The sequence below is a fragment of the Pogona vitticeps genome, chromosome 7 (genome assembly GCF_051106095.1).
Source record: "Pogona vitticeps strain Pit_001003342236 chromosome 7, PviZW2.1, whole genome shotgun sequence".
Classification (NCBI taxonomy): Eukaryota; Metazoa; Chordata; class Lepidosauria; order Squamata; family Agamidae; genus Pogona; species Pogona vitticeps.
Genome location: NC_135789.1, coordinates 31,968,601 through 31,986,744, shown reverse-complemented (window position 1 = coordinate 31,986,744; position 18,144 = coordinate 31,968,601). Strand labels below are relative to the sequence as shown.

At 48.6% G+C, this 18,144-nt stretch overlaps 1 protein-coding gene across 2 annotated transcripts; it reads left to right on the top strand.

Moving 5' to 3' along the window:
* The first annotated feature begins 2,117 nt into the window (after positions 1-2,117).
* P2RX5 (purinergic receptor P2X 5) lies at positions 2,118-17,894 on the top strand. Of its 2 annotated transcripts, none has more exons than XM_078379156.1 (12): positions 2,118-7,616; positions 9,672-9,822; positions 10,523-10,594; positions 10,885-10,960; positions 11,401-11,497; positions 11,608-11,688; positions 12,265-12,403; positions 12,933-13,069; positions 14,054-14,147; positions 15,005-15,070; positions 15,296-15,378; positions 16,266-17,894. In XM_078379156.1, the coding sequence occupies exons 1-12, from the start codon at positions 7,480-7,482 to the stop codon at positions 16,372-16,374; spliced, it is 1,242 nt and encodes a 413-aa protein (XP_078235282.1). In that variant the 5' UTR covers positions 2,118-7,479; the 3' UTR covers positions 16,375-17,894. The 2 variants fall into 2 exon arrangements, with proteins under 2 accessions (XP_078235282.1, XP_078235283.1); XM_078379157.1 differs by lacking the exon at positions 16,266-17,894 and adding an exon at positions 15,955-16,229.
* Positions 17,895-18,144: the final 250 nt, after the last annotated feature.

The following is an 18,144-nucleotide window of genomic DNA, read 5'->3' as shown; positions in this document are numbered from 1 at the left end:
ACATAGGAGAAGGCTAGAGCGTAGGTGGAGGAAGAACCCGACGGATTACAATTGGACAGCTGTCAGGGTCGCAACTAACCTTTACCTGACTAAGGTAAAGGCTGCATGTAGATCATTCTTCGCTAACCGGATAAGCGAAGCGTCCAACCAGCAGGCGGAGTTATTCCGTATAGTGTGCGACCTATCTGGAACTGGTTCAGGTGATAGGCCTCCCCCTAGTTTTTCCCCTGACCAGTTTGCAGCCTTTTTTAAATCTAAAGTGGAGGCCATCCGCCGGGAGCTCTCTCCGTTTTTAAAAACAGTGAGTCAAGCAGAGATGTCCAGCGCTCCGTCTTACCCAGTGAATTTCGATTCTTTTCAGCCTGTAACACCTGATTCCGTCTCCAGGGTGCTTGACCGCTGCCGAGCCACCACCTCCTCCTTGGACCCTTGCCCGGCCTGGTTAATCAAAGCAGCCAGGCCGATAACAACAGAATGGGCCACAGTAATAATAAATGAGTCTTTCCTTGAGGGTAGATTTCCATCCGCCCCCAAGGAGACACTCATTAGGCCCATAAGAAAGAAACCTAGTTTGGCGGCGGACGAAATTGGCAATTATAGGCCTGTCGCCAATGTTTCTTTCATGAGCAAAGTGGTTGAGAGGGTGGTGGCCGATCAGCTCCAGGCTCACCTGGACGAAACAGATGCCCTGGATCCATTTCAGTCGGGCTTCAGGCTGCGCCACGGTACTGAGACGGCATTGGTCGCCCTGTACGATGACCTGCTAGGGAGGCCGACCGGGGCAAAATCTCCCTGCTGGTCCTCCTCGACATCTCGTCGGCCTTTGATACCGTCGACCACGGTATCCTCCTGGGGAGGCTCTCTGAGTTGGGAATTGGTGGCTCGGCACTTGCCTGGCTCCGTTCCTTCTTGGGGGACTGTCCCCAGAGAGTTCAGCTTGGGGAGAGTGTCTCGGCCCCAATGGAGTCTCAATTGTGGGGTTCCACAGGGGTCGATCATCTCCCCAATGCTGTTTAACATCTATATGAGGCCGCTGGGCGGGGTCATTAGGGGATGTGGGGCTTCGTGTCATCAATATGCCGATGACACCCAGCTCTATATCTCCTTTTCACCAACTGCAGGTGATGCTGTCCTTTCCCTTCAGCGTTGCCTGGGGGCCGTACTGCAATGGATGCAGGAGAACGGACTGAGGCTGAATCCGGATAAGACGGAAGTTCTGAGGGTGGGTGCCCCCGTGGTAGGTGGCTTGGGTGGCTCTCTCACATTTGGGGGGACCACCTTGGCCGCGAAGAGTGGGGTCCGCAGCCTCGGCATATATTTGGACCCGACGCTCACCATGGAAACTCAGGTGGCGTCGGTAGTCTGCACCGCATTTTTCCATCTTTGGCGGATTGCCCAGCTGCGACCCTATCTTGATGTGGGGGCGCTCACTACCTTGGTGCATGCGCTCGTAATCTCAAGATTAGATCACTGTAACGCGCTCTACGTGGGGCTGCCTTTGAGGCTGACACGGAAACTTCAGGTGGTGCAGAATGCAGCGGCCAGGCTCCTTACAGGAGTGAGAAAATATCAACACATCTCTCCAACGCTGGCCGCATTGCATTGGCTGCCCATCTGTTTCCATGTCAACTTCAAAGTTTTAATGCTTACTTATAAGGCCCTAAACGGTTTAGGACCTCGATATTTGGCGGAACGCCTCCTCCCACCAAGGTCTACCCGGATTACCCGCGCGAGTCAGGAGGTGAGGCTGAGGAGCCTGACACCGAGAGAGGCCCGGAAGGAGAAGACACGAAACCGGGCCTTCTCGGCGGTGGCTCCTCGCCTTTGGAACAATCTCCCTCCGGCAATTCGCGCGGCCCCCACGCTGTGCACCTTTAAAACCCAATTAAAAACATGGCTGTTTATTCAGGCCTTCCCTCCAGCCAACTCTTGATTTTTTTTCTTACTTTTCCTTTTTATCTTTACTTCTGTTCTTGTTTGATTATTATGTATTTGTCTATGTTTTATTATTTGATTTTATATTTGGAAGCCGCCTAGAGTGGTCCGGTGGGCTAGATAGGCGGGGTATAAATTAAATAAATAAATAAATAAATAAATAAATAAATAAATAAATCTCTGCCAGCTTTAGCTCAGATGGCATGGATAGGGCTCTCTTGGTCCCCCTTTTATCCGTACAACGCCCCTACAGGGTAGATCAGGTTGAGAGTTGGGACGTCCGAGGACACCAGCCTCAGGGCTCCGTATTTGACCTCGTCTGCAGACAGTGGTGGGGTGTGTAGTCCAACAACCTCCGGGGATCTCCCGATGCCTCCTCCTTGCCCTGAATTATTCAGAAATAAACAGAGAAATTAAAAGGCCTTTTGCATCGCCGGCTCTTCCAGAACTCTGGCACCAGTTCAGGCGGAAGAAGGAGCCAAAACCGGGCAGGAGAAATTATATACAGCTGCAGTTCGGTCATCCCTGGCATGACATAAAAACCAGTGTCCTTTCATGCTTGGCTCAGCCTTGGCTAAAGTTATTTGCAGAAACGGGAGGCGAGCCAGGCGGAGGGCTGTTAAGTGCCTTCGAACGAGAACGCTCTTCTCCGGGCATGTTAATCCCCTTTCTTCTGCTGCGCTCCATTTAATCTCTTAAGTGGCTGTCAAAAGACGGTCTGTATTTCACCAGGGAGGACTTCTGGACAGGCACGTTGGTCCTTTGATGGCGTGTGGAGATGGGGAAAGTTTGGGGAGTGCCAGCTTCGGGGATGATGGGGGTTGGCCTTGGGGAAAAAAAGTAACTTTTCCAAGTTCTTTACAGCAGATTTGTCGATTTGTGTTTTGGAAAGGAAAACCGGAATAGAAATTTGGGACGGGTAAAATCTGTTTGGAACGAAACGGTTGGCTGTCCTTCCTCCCAACGGGTTACAGACTCGGAAGGCTTTCTAGAGATGTTTATTCTTCGAACCGTACGGTATGCTGATTTTACTGATGTTTCCTCCTGCATCTGCACAACGGAAGGTCATAACTGGCTTGGTGGCCTGATTCCCCTGCCTCAACTCTATCCTCTTTTTTTTGGTCGCTCCTGAAAGCAGGGTTTATTTTTAGTTCCCATTTGTTCCGGGGACAGACTTTAGCACCACAGCACTGCGAGGTGTTTGATGCTGATGGCTGCAAGCTTTTACTTTCCTACCCAACCCCTTTAAAAAAAAAGCTGCAAAAGAGAAAAGTGATGGTCTTAACTCACTGAAAAAAAAAACTCGTAAAGATGTGTGTAAAGAGCAGTCAACTTCTTCAAGAAGCAATTGAAGACATGGTTGTTCCGGCAGGCCTTTCCATCATACTCCTCTTGACCCCCCTCTTTTTTGTTTTTGTTTTTTGTTTGGTGTGTTATATGATTTAATGTAGTGCCTTCTTCTTTTAGAATTGTCTGTTTTCGTTGTTTTATATTATTTTTATGGTCGTTAGCCGCCTAGAGTGGTCCGTTTGGACCAGATAGGCGGGGTATAAATCAAATAAATAAATAAATAAATAAAATAAAATAAACTTTCAAGGAAAAAGCAAAGTTTGCATGCAGACCCCCGTTAAATTTCTGCAGAGAATAAATTGGTTGTGCCAATTTTCACTGGAAGATTTGTTTTGACCATTGAGAAAGACGGCAATGGAGAATGGCTTTCTGCTGGTCACTTCTAACAGAACATTTACAACTTTATTTTGATTTTCCTGACAAGCCCTTGGGATTGGGCCATAGGTTGGATCCATCCTCTGCCTCTGGATTTTCAGCTTTTCCTTTAATGAAAAAGACCACCAAGCAGGCAGTTGTGCGCGTCTGTCAGTAAAGGGATTATAACTTGGATGATAACTCCCAGAATCCCCCAGTGGCTTGGGAGTTCTGGGACTTGTAGTCTGAAGGAGCCACTCCGCGGCTGAGCTGTGTTCTTTAGCAAGGTAGGTGTGCGAAAAGAGAGGCAGCAACAACATGGGGGGGGGGAATAATAATAATGTTTTTTGCTCTATCGATCTGGTCCTTATGTTCCCCGGGAGCTAATTTACTGGAATTGTTTGGAATCTGAGATAACAGCCTCACATCACAATAAAAAGTCTCTTTTCAGAGTATTTAATGGCCCGGCACTTTGGTCCATGGCTCAGGCTGCCTCTGTGTAAACCAGCGGCACCTCGGCGGTTCGGTTGATTTATTTGTTTGAAAGAAATAATGGCGTGTCGAAAGCTAGGAGGTTGCTGAGCCAGCGGAAGCATCCGTTCCGGTTTTCCATTTTCTTGTGTTCCTAAATATGATTTATGAAACATAAAACAGGACATGTCAGCACCCTTGGTTGGATCTGTCCAGCTTTGTAGATTGGTTTTTGGATGAAGGGTTTCCGATGCTTTTTTTTTTTTAAAGAAAAAGCGGAACGTCCTCCATCAGCCGTTTGAGACTCGCATTGACCCCACCGGCTCGGGGATTCTGTAAGTTGTAGTCCAACATTTTTTCTTCTTTTTCTTCTCCAGATGCTGACAGATAGAAAGGAGCACTTTCTCAACCAGAAATGGAGTCACCTCGAGAGGTTTATCCCCTTTTTCTGCTGCAGGGCCAAAACTCAATTGTGAGAGGGTCTTGAGGGCCACCTTTGGGCCAGGAGAGGGGCTTGGGACCTAAATGGGGGGGCAAAGCAAAGTGGGTATTGGTTGCCAAACTGGTCCTTTGCCTGCCTGGCACCCTGGCAAGCCTACTCAGGAACTGTCCTCCGCACCAAAGCACAGCTCCGCCAGATGCATGTCTGTTCAGGCATAAGCCTAAGCTTTCAGGCCTCCCAAGCACTGCTCAGTCAGGCACGTCTGTTTGGGAGCAAGCCTCCACCAGCTGAACGTTGTGCATTTCTCCTCTCCGGCACACCCCATTGCAACAGTCTTCTGGCGTACGAAACACCACCCAATTCCTTTTGCATCTATGCAGCTTTCCAGCATGCAAAGCAGAGTTTAGCTCATGGGCCATCAGATTGGGAATAAGTCCCAGTTCGACATCTCCCCAGATGTCAGCGTTTGTGCATTTCTGATTTACCTGCTGGCAAAAAGAAACAAAATTCATTAACTGATGAGTACAGAAGTAGCATTGTGAAGGAGTGGTAGAAAGAGACCCCTCTTCCATGCTAAATAGTTTACTTCTCCATCTGCCTTGGTCCTGAATTTCAGTGCTTGCAGGAAAGGTACTTTTTGCATCCAGATTAGACAGGACTCACAAATCTTTTTTTACAAGGCTGCCGTCTGAAATTTAATTATTTCAAAGTCAACACCGTCACCTTCTTTCCGCCTGTGACACCAGAGAATCGGCGCCTGTTCAGCATAAAGAACAATTTAGAATCAACGCCCATATGGTTTGATTTGAGATAAGGCAGTTCTTGTTATGTTCCTGTGTGAATCAGGTCTGCAGTCTCACCCATGAGGACTAGAAACTTAATTTTACCAAAGCTCAACAGGAGAGGTTTGGGGTTGCATGCCGAGGGTCTCGGGTTCAATCCCTGCCATCTTTGGAGCGACTCAACAGAGAGTTGGCCACAGCTAATCTGAGAAGAAAATGTTTAGAATAATCTCAGAACGGCAGAGCCGGAAGGGACCCTCTGGGATCATCCAGTCCAGCCCCAGTCAAGGAAGGCCCAGTGGGGGGAATCGAACTCCCAACCTCTGTCTCTGCAGCCAGAGACCTCAACCCCTGGTTGAATAAACAGCATGACATGGTAAAAAGCAGGTTTCTAGATTAGATCTCCAGAACGGGCAGTGTGACATAGCAGTTGGGATGCAGGACTGAGATTCTGGAAAGGTAGGTTCTGTTCTCCCACCAAACCATGAAACGGACCGGTTGACTGTGGGCCGGGTGGTCTCTCGGCCGACCTGTCCTACCTCGCAAGGTGCTTGTTACAAGGCTAAAAACGGGGGGGGAGGGGCTCCCCCAACTGCTGTCCTAGAGGAAAGTTGAGAGGGGGGGGACGCTTGTCCTAGACGCGAATCCAAGCTTTGTGACTTGCACGGCGCGTCCAGCTGTTGGGAAAGGTGTCATGCCGACGCAACAGCAGGATCTCAGCAGGATGAGACCCGAAGGGGAGGGTTTACATCCGTCGGCGAAAGGGCACCGAGCAGCATCTGCTCCGTGGGGCTCATAGGTCTTTATGCTGATCTTCTGAAAGGTCCTCCCCGGCCGTCCTCACGAAAGGTGACCCCTGAATTGGAAGCCGGTCTGGGGGAGGAAAACACCCTTTTCCTGGTGAGCGGATTTGAGAAGAGAGACGAGCCGTCCTTCGCAGGGGTTCGAGCACCTGCGGGAAGGGCCAGATGTGGTAAAGAAGAAACTGCAGCGGTGGAAGGAGTTAATTTTAGACCCTTCGTGTTTCCAAAGTTTAAAGTCCAGACTTTAAAAAACCACCTAAGCGTCTTATACTCAAGAGAAGCCCCACTGATCTCAAGAGGGGCTTACTCCTGAGTAAGTGTGCTTTGAGAAAGCAGGGAGGACCAAGCTTTGCCTCTCAGTGTATAGGAGAGTGATAGACTGTCTCCCTGAGGAAATGTGCCCGGCATTCAACCTTATGCAATTCTAGGGATTTAAAAGCCTTTGTAAAGAGGGAGAAAATAAATCGCTTGGCTTCCCGTTTGGTGGTCCACATGCCGAAACTTGGGCTGCCCTCTTTTGGACAGGATTCTCTGGAAAAAGACCAGGATGCTGGGAAAGGCGAGAAGCCGCAGGAAAAGAGGAAGACCCAACATGAGATGAATGGACGCCCTCGAGGAAGCCACAGGAGTGAGTATGCAAGAGCCGAGCTGTTGAGGATGGGACATTTATGCCCCAATATGATTCGCGGCTTGGAACCCAGACACCCGTCCCTCTTTTTTTTTTCTTGGGGTGAAAAATCTTGTTTTTAATAAGGACTCAGACATGAGACCTGGTGCCAAAGACTTGGACTCGAACCCGGGACCTGGTGCCCAAAATTCGGATTTCGGACTCGGAGCCAAAGACTTGCCAGCTTCCCGGATATCGCCTCTCCCTGCCTTTCCTTTCTCGGCCTAATCATGCCCAAACCCCTGCAAGCCAGCCACCCACCCAGAGTGGCTTCTAATTTATAGGCTTCTCTGCAGCCTGAGAAGGGCTTCTGAAGCATCCCCTCCAGAGGACCCAGCATCTGGCGGCTGACGAAGGCGCTTTCTTCCCTTGTACCTTCACCCGCCTGCCCTCCTCCCTCTCGGCTGCTGCAGCATTTTTTTTTATTTTTTTGCCGTGAAGCGTTGGCAGCAAAGAGCATCCAGGAGGACGAAGCAGCCGATGCCGTGTGCTAAAAGGAGACAGCGTTTCCGATTCCCATACTAAGCACGTGGGGCAAACGTCCCCATCAACCACCACCATCAGCCCCGTGGACTGTGCTGTCACTAAATTTTCTTATTTAATTCCCCCCCTCTCTTTTTCTCCCCCCCTTCCCTTTCCTCCAGAGGCGACGCGGATGCCGGGTGAGCCAGCAGGATGGGACAGATCGCCTGGAAAGCTCTGTGCCTCTCGCTCTTCGATTATAAAACCGAGAAATATGTCATCGCCAAAAATAAGAAAGTAGGGATCCTCTACCGCACGGTCCAGCTCTCCATCATGGCCTACATCGTGGGGTAAGAGAACCGGCAGGGCACGGAGGCATCCGGCCGGAGGAAAGAAAACACCCCAGCCCTTTCACCTGTTCTAATTTGGGGTGTTTTTTTATTTTTATGTTTTTTGGGGGGAACAAATATTTCTGGCTTCAAGCGGGTCGGAGATAGGATTTGACAGGTCTGGGTCTCTAGCCTTGAATTGAACTTGAGATCTGCCGGATATATGGAGGTGGTCCAGGAATTCTGAGACTCCCCTGTTTCTCCGGCCGTGGCATTTTCCCGTTTCACCCCAGTGTTCCCTGTCCTGCCCAGCAGCTCTCTGGGGATCACTGGGAGACTGAGCAAATGTGTCATGTCATTTTTTTCCTTTTTCCCACTGGGCAGGATCGGCTACAGGGTTTTTTCTTCTTTTGACGGAGGTGGTCCTGAAGCTCAAAAGATGGGTTCCGTTCTTAACCACTTTCGGGCTGAGACCCCCTTCCTGGGGGTTGGGGGGAGGTTCTGGGTTCTAGTGACACTCCCGGGAAAGGATGCTTGCCCAGGGAAACCGAGGCAAACGTTGTCGCCCCATGGCTTTTCCAGATTAACCCCCTGCGCCGAGATCTGCCCCTCCGGCAGAAGTCTGCTCAGCGGCTGGTCGGGATTTGGGCCCATGGCCAAAATCCGGCCAAGGGTTGAGCCCATGGGTCACCCTCCATGTTTTAGTAAGTGCCCTCAATACTCTTATTTACTCCTTGTGGCTTTTAATGATGGACAAGGTTTTTCCCCTCCCTTCTTCTGTCCTCCGTGGATGCCTCCAGCTCGTTTTTTTCTCGCAAATTCAAGGAGAACTAGCTGAACTTCAACAAGCGACGATTTGCAGTAGTTCAAGGGAACCCCCCCATGTTCAGAGGCAGTCTACCTTTCGGCCAGCTCACTTTTTATTTTGAAGACCGGGCTGCCCAGTTTTTTCCCCCGCAAGGAGTGTGGCCATGTTTATAGATTCCATTTGCGACGGAAATCTTGATGGAGGCCAGCAGGGAAAGAGCAAGAACAGAAAGGAGTGACCTGAATAAACTGAGTTAAATACATGGCGGTCCTGCCTTGTATTTCAAGCAGGAAAAAGAAAATAAATAAGGGAGGACACCCGAAGCATCAGAGCCACAGATGATGGATGGATGGATGGATAATCGATAGATAGACAAACAGGCCTTTAGCTGTGGTTGGACTACAGCTCTCATCATCCCCCTTCACTGGCTATACTCCCTGGAAAAGATCGCAAGGGCTACGCTGTCTCTGGCGAAGGGGGTGAAAGTCAGCTTGCCTGGAAGACACAACCCTGTCTTCAGTTGCTGACCCTTCCATGTCCCATCACTTTGCCTCACGATGGAGCTGGTCCCGTTTACTGCCTCGGGCAGCAAAATTCCACGGGTAGGCCTCAGTTTCCCATTGCAAGCTCTATTTAGAGCCCCGCGGGCGGTTCTTTCCAGTACGTTCAGATCCAAGAGGAATAAACAGATACAGCCGAATTCCTGGCTGTATAAAATAGAGGATCTGCATCCATCATTGCAAGTTTGGGTCCCCGCCTTTGCCCCCCTCGGCCCTTAATCTTTCCGTGGTCCGTTTTTCCTCCTTGCATTGATTTTCCTTTCGAATGGATGCAGTTTTTCACCCTAACAAAGGGAAGGTTCTTTGGACGAGAGGAGCCAAACTGAAAAATCAATGCAGGGGAAGCAAACGTTTCGGTTTGATTCAGATCACGCTAGGCTGGGCATCATTAAAAGGCAAGCCAGCCCTTGAAAAAAAAAGGGGGGGAAAGGGAGGATTTTCAACAGGTCTCTTAGAAGCACACGGCCTGCCCTGTAAGACAGAGAATGGTGGATGAGCTGCTTATTATGAAGGAGTAAAAAAAAAAGTCAAACTTGGGTTTACTTGAACATCACTTTGCGTCTCGTATGGATAGCAAGAGTGCTCCTGGCCATGTCTAAAGTGCAACTCTGATGAAGTCTCCAGTCCAGAGAAAAAAAAGGATGTTGATTATGATGATTGCCATCCGTTCTATCAGCGATCCGCTCTCCTTCCTGCCTCCTTTTCCAGGTGGGTGTTTGTGGTCAAGAAGGGCTACCAAGACACGGACACCTCCCTCCAGAGTTCGGTCATCACCAAAGTGAAAGGGGTGGCCTTCACCAACACGTCGGAGCTGGGCGGGAGGCTCTGGGACGTGGCCGACTACGTCATCCCCCCGCAGGTTCGGAACCCCGATTCCATTTTAGTTTCCCTTTCTTGTCCTGTCGTCGTTTGGTCCACACATGACGTTTGGGCAGGGGTGTCCGGCAAAAATAACACCACACCCCCGGCCACCTACGCAGCTTTGATTAGGGCTGTCGGAGAACTTGGAAGGAACTGGTTCTCTGGAAACGAGTTACCTGGAACTAGTTAATTTGGGGAGAGTGAAATTATGTTTTAAAAGCGGTGCAGTGAATGGATGCAAATCTGGTTTTTTTTGGGGGGTGCAAGGTGCTAATTTGTTTATTTGTGAGTGAGGATAGGTGATGCAGCCATTTTTCAGCTCATCAGGTCTTAATTGTAATTAATTGTGCGCTGTCAAGCCAGTTCGTATTCAGGGTGTTCTAGGCAGAGGTACTCAGAAGTGGTTTTCCCTTCCCTTCCTCTGGGGTGGGGGCACTCTGGGACCAGCGTGCAGTTGGCCCAAGGCCACCCAGGCTGGATCTTCTCCCTGGGAGGTACAGTGGGGGAAATCGAACTCACAACCTCTGGCTCCACAGCCAGAGATCTAAACCACTGACTTGCCCAGCCAGCTGCTGAGATCTTAATAATCCTGCTGTTAAATCAAATAATACAAGCAGATTCTGTAAAAGGATTTGTGCACAGAGAAAGCCTGTCTTGTTTTCCCCTCCTCATTGTTCCTCCTCTTCCCCCTCTGCTAGGGCGAAAGCGTCTTCTTCGTAATGACAAACTTGATTGTCACTCCGAATCAACGGCAGAGCACCTGTCCAGAGGTAGGGGGGTCAGGGGACGCCGTAAGGCACCCAAGTCTCAAAGAGTTTTCGGCTGCATGACTTTGCTGGCAACCCTGGGCCAGTTATTTTTTTCTCTCGGTCTGGCCTACCTCATAGGACTGGTGTGGGGGGGACGGAAATTAAGGGAGGAGAAGGAGGAGCCGTTTGCGCCGGCATGTTTTCTGAGAAATGGAGTCAAAAAAGACCTTTTCTACACTGTCATCCTGGATGAGAAAATTCTGCATTTAGCCTCTAAGTAATTCTGTTTTTTTTCCCCCTCCACTCTGCAGAGCCCTGGCATTCCCGATGCGCTATGTTATCACGACAGTGATTGTCCAGAGGGAAAAGCTGTGGTTGCGGGTAACGGTAAGGAATTTTCCTTTAAAATAATAAAATGAAGAAAACAATAATAAACTGCCCCTAAAACAGATCATTCTGCTGTAAAAACAAGGATCATAATACCAGCATATCACCTACCTGTTTATCTATCTATCTATCTATCTGTCTGTCTGTCTGTCTGTCTGTCTGTCTGTCTGTCTGTCTGTCTGTCTGTCTGTCTGTCTGTCTGCCTGCCTGCCTGCCTGCCTACCTACCTACCTACCTACCTACCTACCTACCTACCTACCTACCTACCTATCTACAACAGAGCACAACAGTCCATGTAAAAAAGCCCTTTCTGACCACCCGTTGTTACGGAAAAGCCTGCCTGAAGAGAAATGCCATTATCTTTCTCGTAAGACTTTTCAGGGAGGCAGGGAATGGCTGCTGGGCTTTAAGTTTTCTCCTTAACGGTGTTTGCTCCCTAGGGGTTAAGACAGGCCGCTGTTTGAAAACTGGAGGCAACAGAAGCGGGACCTGTGAAATTTTTGCCTGGTGCCCCGTGGAGAAGAAAGGGCGACCCAGGTAGACACCTATCCATGCATCAAAACTAATTGAACCAAGATCTGCAGTTCTGGCCAGACGCCGTGTTTTGGAAAGGCTATTAAGGCCAGCCATCCACTCTTCTTTTGTAGGAAACTCCTTCTAGCGAATGCTGAGAATTTCACCATTTACATCAAGAATTCCATCCGTTTCCCCCGTTTCAAATTTTCCAAGTGAGTGTCACAGCCATGTCGTTTTCGCTCACCAAGGGTGAGGATTTGTTTATGAATCAAGAGCCTGCCCGTCCAGCTGTACAGCTTGAAAAACTCTTTAGAGTTGCAGACGTATCAGTCAGAAGAAAAAAAGATGAGGAGATGGTTCCCGCCCTCAGGCTTGGAATCTAAAAAGGCACAGCACAAAAGGTAGAGGCGACAGGGAGGGCAGAGGAAAACAAATCAACTCAGGTTCTCAGTGTGATGAGGTTCCCCGGCCGGGTGGAATGAACTGCTACTAGATGACAGGGTAGGGAAAAGGGAAAGACTGGTGGATCTTGGCTTCAAATTTTTTCTACATCATCATCATCACTAGCAAAGATCACCATGGACGGTGGGAAGGATAATGAAAAGGGAAGTATTAAATCATTCAAATTATTCAGTGTAGCTCTGGGTTCCACAATGCTTCAGCTTGCCCCAACCTCTCGCCCTGGAAGTGTGGGGGACTGCATCTCCCATTATCCCCAACCAACCAGGTCAGGGAAGGCTGGTCGGAAGCTTCCTGTCTCTTCTTGAGCTTTCCTGCTTTCTCTGTAGGACCAACGTCTTGGACACCGATGACAACTCCTACCTGAAAAACTGCCGGTACGGACCTGAGCATCTCTACTGCCCCATCTTCTCCTTGGGAAGCCTCGTCCGATGGGCTGGGAGCGACTTCCAGGAAATGGCATCGGAGGTGTGCGGAAAAGCTTCCTTTTGCTTCATTTTCTGGGTTCGGGGACCGTGGGACCCCAACTGGGTGGGCAAAGCACTGGCAGCAAAAGATCCTTTACCGGCCGCCGTCTGTGAGAGGGAGAGATGAGCGGGCCCACTTAAGAAGGAAGAATGAGGCAGGTGCCTCAGGCAGCAAATGCTTTAGGGTCAGCCATACCTCTCTGCCTCCCTCCCCCCACTAGTCTGACTCTTTTCACGCTGATAGAAGATACTGGGAAGCCTCCAGCGTTGAAGTAAGAGTCAGCCGACACCTTGTCTGATAGGAGGAACGAGGGCTTGCCTTATAGATCCTTAATGCATAATATCAAGAGTTCCCATCCCATTACCACGTTCAAACAGAAAAAGCACGGACAGGCATTTTATTTTATTTAGAGGTCTTTCAGAGGCCAAGAGCTCACCCTATCGTTGGCTAGGGAAAGAAACCGAAAGCCACGTTCGGTCCGAGGCTCTGCATCTCCCACCGAAGCACCTCTTGTCTCCCTTCCCTCCAGGGTGGCGTGATTGGAATCCAGATCGAGTGGGACTGCAACCTGGACAAGGACGCCTCCAAGTGCAACCCCCACTATCACTTCAGCCGCCTGGACAACCGCTTTGCGGCGAAATCCATCTCCTCCGGGTACAACTTCAGGTGAGGCAGCCGTGCGGGAAGGCATTCCGAAGGGTCATCGGTCCGTGTGAACCAATGCTGAACTCACGAGCTGGTCCTCCTTGGTGGGAGGGTGCGGGCGCCCAGGGAACCGGGCCATGGGGTTTTTCAGCTTTGCGATCTGATCCTGAAGTGGACAAAGAAGTGAAGCGGTCCTTGATCTGATCCTGAAGTGGACAAAGAAGTGAAGCGGTCACATTAATTGGATAGAACATGCACCAATGAACAAAACTGGTTTTTACAACTCCTTGGGTCAGACTTCTCCTTGAGATCCATTTACCGGTATTTTGATTATATCCAGAAGGTGGATTGATTTGAGGGTCGGAGACCCCATTTCTCGTCCTTAGCGAGTCTTGGGCCAACTCCTCTCTGATAGACCTACCTTACAGGGCTGTTGTCAGGAAAAGTGGGAAAGAGGACAGCTATGGCTTTAAGTTCCGGGAGGGAAACAGAGTCTGTGAAATTATTATGGGTACAAGTAAGGAATATTCATCCAGCGTCAAGTTTGAATTCCTCTTGTTTTGATCATAGCCTGTGTTTCCTCATAAGAACAGAGGACCGAAAACGCACTGGCAACATGGTCTCCTTTGATTCCAGATTCAAATACCTAAAAGAAGCTGTTGCTTACATTTAGAAGATAACCCTGATCTTCTGATTCTTCTAAATGCAGCTTCTAAAGTCCTTTCACAGTTATTTCTTTATTTAAAATATATTTACCCCGCCTTTTCCTTAAAAGGACCCAAGGTGTCTTATTATATCTTTTTTGTCACTTAAGGGAGCACCCCTTCTAGAAATGGGTTTCTCTGCACAGGTGCTTTGACCCTCAGAGTGGCTGATAATCCGTGCATGCACACACACACAATTATAACCTTAACAGTTAAATAAGGACTATTTGAGGTGCTGTGGTCTTGATTCTTGATAGGTGGATGTTCTGGATCATTCATATAAACCTTTGCTGGTTTTTAGATTTGCCAAGTATTACCGGGATTCATCCGATGTTGACTTCCGCACGCTGATCAAAGCCTACGGAATCCGCTTTGATGTCATGGTCAATGGGAAGGTGAGGCTTGTGTGAGCTTGGAAAAATTGGGTTTGCTTGCTTCTTTTCTCTTTGGGAAGTCCGTAGAAGACCCCAGGTAACAGTTCTGGGAGAAACCTACGCCTGTGTGTTGCCAGGATTTGTCAGGAGATGCTGTGAAGTCTCCTTTGTGCAATGCAAAATGACTTGGTCTTGAGCTTGGTCTTGGTCATTGAGGGTCATTAGCTTTATAAAATACCTACTCCTTTTAGAAATGCAATTGGCTTGTTTGTGTAGATTCACCCAGCAGCTTTCGTATTTAATTTCTGAGATATCAGGGCCAAACTCTGTGACCCAGAGGGCAGCCGGTGTGATGTCACAAAGAACGGACTTTTCCACAGCCATTAAAAAATGGCATGATGGAGAGGCAGTATAGAAACTCCACAATGAATTTCAAAGCAAATGGATTATTCCAGCATTGTTAAGACAATGAGGAAGTCAAAGGTGCTTCTGAGCATGTGTAAATGGCACACAGCTGTGGAAATGAGCCCCAAACTAGGACTCCCAAGTGTTTCCTAATTTCTAGCATCCTCTTTCTTGAAATGTGCGGTCCAGCGCCTGAGATCTGGAACGTAAAACAGAAAACATGAATTCTGAAGGCCAAAATGAGAGATGGAGGATTCCTGTGTATCTCAGAGATGGGCCACTTGATGCTGAAACCTCTCCCCAGAACAGGGCCCATCCCCTGACATAAAAACACCTGTAAAGTGCAGACTAAAACCCGAAGCGGATGAAGATTCCCCCCTCTGAATCGGAGGCCAGAGCGGCTACTGGGGTCGAAACCCAAACAGATGGCTTTTGCAGACGCGTGCTTTTCATGTCATGTTTTCCTTTTCCAGGCGGGGAAATTCAACATCATTCCGACGATCATCAACATCGGCTCGGGCCTCGCGTTGATGGGCGCAGTACGTGAGCCTTATCGTCCCTGTTTCTTTTCAACCTCTCCCAGAGCTTTGCCGGCTGGTGGTGCCTGGGGGGGGTTGGAGGGTTTCCTCAGATGATGTATTATCTGACACGAAACTTTAAACCGTGTGCAACGACGAGGAAAGATCCGAGGTGTCTTGTAAACTTATTGTTTTCTTTGTGGGCCGTTGTGTTGTGAGAAAGTCCTGTTCTTTTTTTTCAAACAGGGAGCTTTTTTCTGTGACTTGGTCCTGCTCTACCTTCTCCGGAAAAGCAACTTCTATCGAGGGAAAAAATATGAAGAAGTGAGGTGCGTGGCTTTTGAACACCAGCTGTGTCAGGATGATGTCCTTGGTTAGCGCCCTCCCCTGTGGGGAATCCCTTCTGCTCAGTGTTTGTGGGGGGGGAGGAGGAATTCCCCAAAACATGGAGGATTAGGGTTAGGAACAGATTCTGGCCATCTTTTGGTGGCCATTGTTTGCCACTGGGGAGAGTAACTTCAGAGACAACCCCCAGCAAACCCCCCCCCAAAAAAACACTCTTTCTATTGGGAGGCGTTCTCTGGCATCAGTCACAGCTGATTTAGAAGGAATGAATGAACGTAAACAACTGTAAAAGGACGTTTTCATGACTTTTTTAAAAAAGAGGAAAGTAAAGCCTTAGTTGAACAAAGCATCTTAAGAAACGTACAGTCAGACCTCCTTATCCACGGGACCAGTATCCACTGATTGACTTAGGCACAATCTGAAAATATTAAAAATATTAAAAGCAAAATCCCCCCCCCCAAAAAATTATATCTGTTTCTAAAGATGAAGTGACCAGAACTGGCCAGTAGATTATGCCATGTATAGCGTTCATTGTTAAAATACTGTTCTGCATTTTTCAGCATCCATGGCGGGGTGGTGGTGGCGGCTTGGAAGCAATCCCCCCCTGGGTACGAGGGTCCATCTGTAGTTCCTTCTGTCAAGATAGGTGTACATTCTTAAAGTCATGTTTTACTCCTTTGCCCCTTTTAATTTTAATCGTCGTCGCCCTTCGTTTGGGTTCCTAGAGATGCTTGCCCTACCCATCGCCTCTGACGGTTGGTCGTGCCATCTATGGCCGATGGAGGTTGTAGGTCTCGAGGTGGTTTTTCAAGAGAAATCTGTACAAAGCTGAACCTCCTCTTGCTTGCTTGCTTGCTTGCTTCTTCAACAGATCCAGCATCAGGAAATCGTTACCGGAAACAACCATCAATGGGAACCAGAGCTGCGATTCTCTATCCAGGCTGGACCAGATGAGACAATTGGAGGCGGTGGAGACCTAACGTTGGGGCTGCCGATAAACAACCAAACCCCACAAAGCATAAAGGATGATGGTGGGGAAACACAGCAACAGAGGAACCCAGGGCCTTCGTATACCTCGTCAAGAGTGGATGATTCAAGCCCCCCCCTTTTTCGCTCTTCAACAACGCCTTATTTTTTCTGCCACAGCCTGAGCCAAAGACCTGGGGTTTTGCATTTTTCAAGAGAACCCAAATATTGTGTTTCTGTGCATATCGGAGCGACGGAGCTGCGGAGGGAAATCCCTCTGCTCACCATCCTGGCCACCCTCTCGAATCTGGCCAGATCCGTCCATCTTGGCCCACCAAACTTACACTTAGGTCAATGGGTTACTTCCTAAGTTCCAAAGTTTGGGTGGTTTTCCCTCCACCTCGACAGACACAACCGGTAAGACATTTGTTACCCCAAATGTGACCTAAAATAGAATGTTCCTGGAGGATGACATTTAGTGAATAAGGCCTCCTCCGCCAGCTGCTTGACATCTGGATCCTGATTCTGCTTCCAACCCGGGAGTGGCTGGACCCAAATTGGTCCCGTCAGACCCAGCCTTCACAAATGTATCCCCATCTCCTTGGAGAGCTGTCCAGGCAGGTAGCCGTCACTATATCATGTGGCAGGAAGTTCCACCGACTTGTTGAGGTCTTCCACTAGACTGATTACATCTGAATCTCTGGAAGGGCCAAGTCAAGCTTTTTCAGTCTGGGAAGAAGCCTGGTGTGGATTTTCGTGTCTTCTGAACCTATGGGGCAAAAGACTAGTTAAAGGGTTGAACGGATCTTGATACCAGACAATCGGGACCCTGCTGTATGCCAACTCCAGAGAGAACGGTGTGCTCTTTTCCTTTAACTCTCATTTTCTAGGGTCACGCTTCCAAGTAACGAAGTATATCCTTTCCCTCGGCCTTTCATTTCACAAATCCAGAAACTTCCAACTCCCAGATACCTGGGAACATTGGTTTTCCCTTCTGGAGGCTGATATTTAGACTCAGTATCTCTAGACTTTTTTTTTTTGGTGCAAAGACACAAATCATGTTAAGTCTATATTGTTAGAACGATGGAAGAAGAAAATGCAGTAGGAACTGATTTCTTTTAGGGTCAAACTCTAGTTATTTCAGAAACAGACCTTCATGACTGAGAAATCTGACTTGTAAACAAAGCCTGTATTTCCATCCCGAAGATCCGCACCCCCACATCAAAGCTAGCTAATATGCAAACAGTGCTGTGCGCTTAAATCTTTTGCTGCGACAATCAGAAGTTTTCAGCAGTGGAGGAATTCCCTCTTCCAAGAAGTTGTCTGTCATGTCCAGTTTGACCTGTTGTGACCTACAATTTGTCTGCCATTGCAATGGCCGGAAGGAACTTACAACAAGCCGGCAGAAGGTAGAATAAGCCATTTGAAAAAGGAATGTTAATTTATTTCACACTTACCGGTGTTAATCTTTGTTTGCTTATTGGAATGAAATGTACAGCATATCATAAAGATGCCTTTAGGAGGGTTGAAAACATCTTTCTGCAGGGCTACCCCACGTATTTGCTCCTGGATGCCAAAGTAGTGTCAAGTATGTGGTAGTAATCCCAGCTGGGACATTAAGAGCTGTTAGCCTTTACAAAAGACCGGCTCCCAATAGAGATGACACCCATGTAGACTGTTTTTTTTTAAAATGTGGAACGCCAAGCCTGCCAGTAGTATTTAAAAATGGATCACCACTGCTGTTGTTTTTTTTAAGTCCACCTTTAAACTGTAGCTTTTAATTT

What these genes read in the sequence shown, in the direction of transcription:
- P2RX5 (XM_078379156.1), top strand. Translation starts at nt 7,480, where the DNA reads ATGGGACAGATCGCCTGGAAAGCTCTGTGCCTCTCGCTCTTCGATTAT. An exon ending in ATCATGGCCTACATCGTGGG is followed by an intron (nt 7,617 to 9,671) that starts GTAAGAGAACCG and finishes CTCCTTTTCCAG; the next exon opens with GTGGGTGTTTGTGGTCAAGA. An exon ending in GAGAAGAAAGGGCGACCCAG is followed by an intron (nt 11,498 to 11,607) that starts GTAGACACCTAT and finishes CTTCTTTTGTAG; the next exon opens with GAAACTCCTTCTAGCGAATG.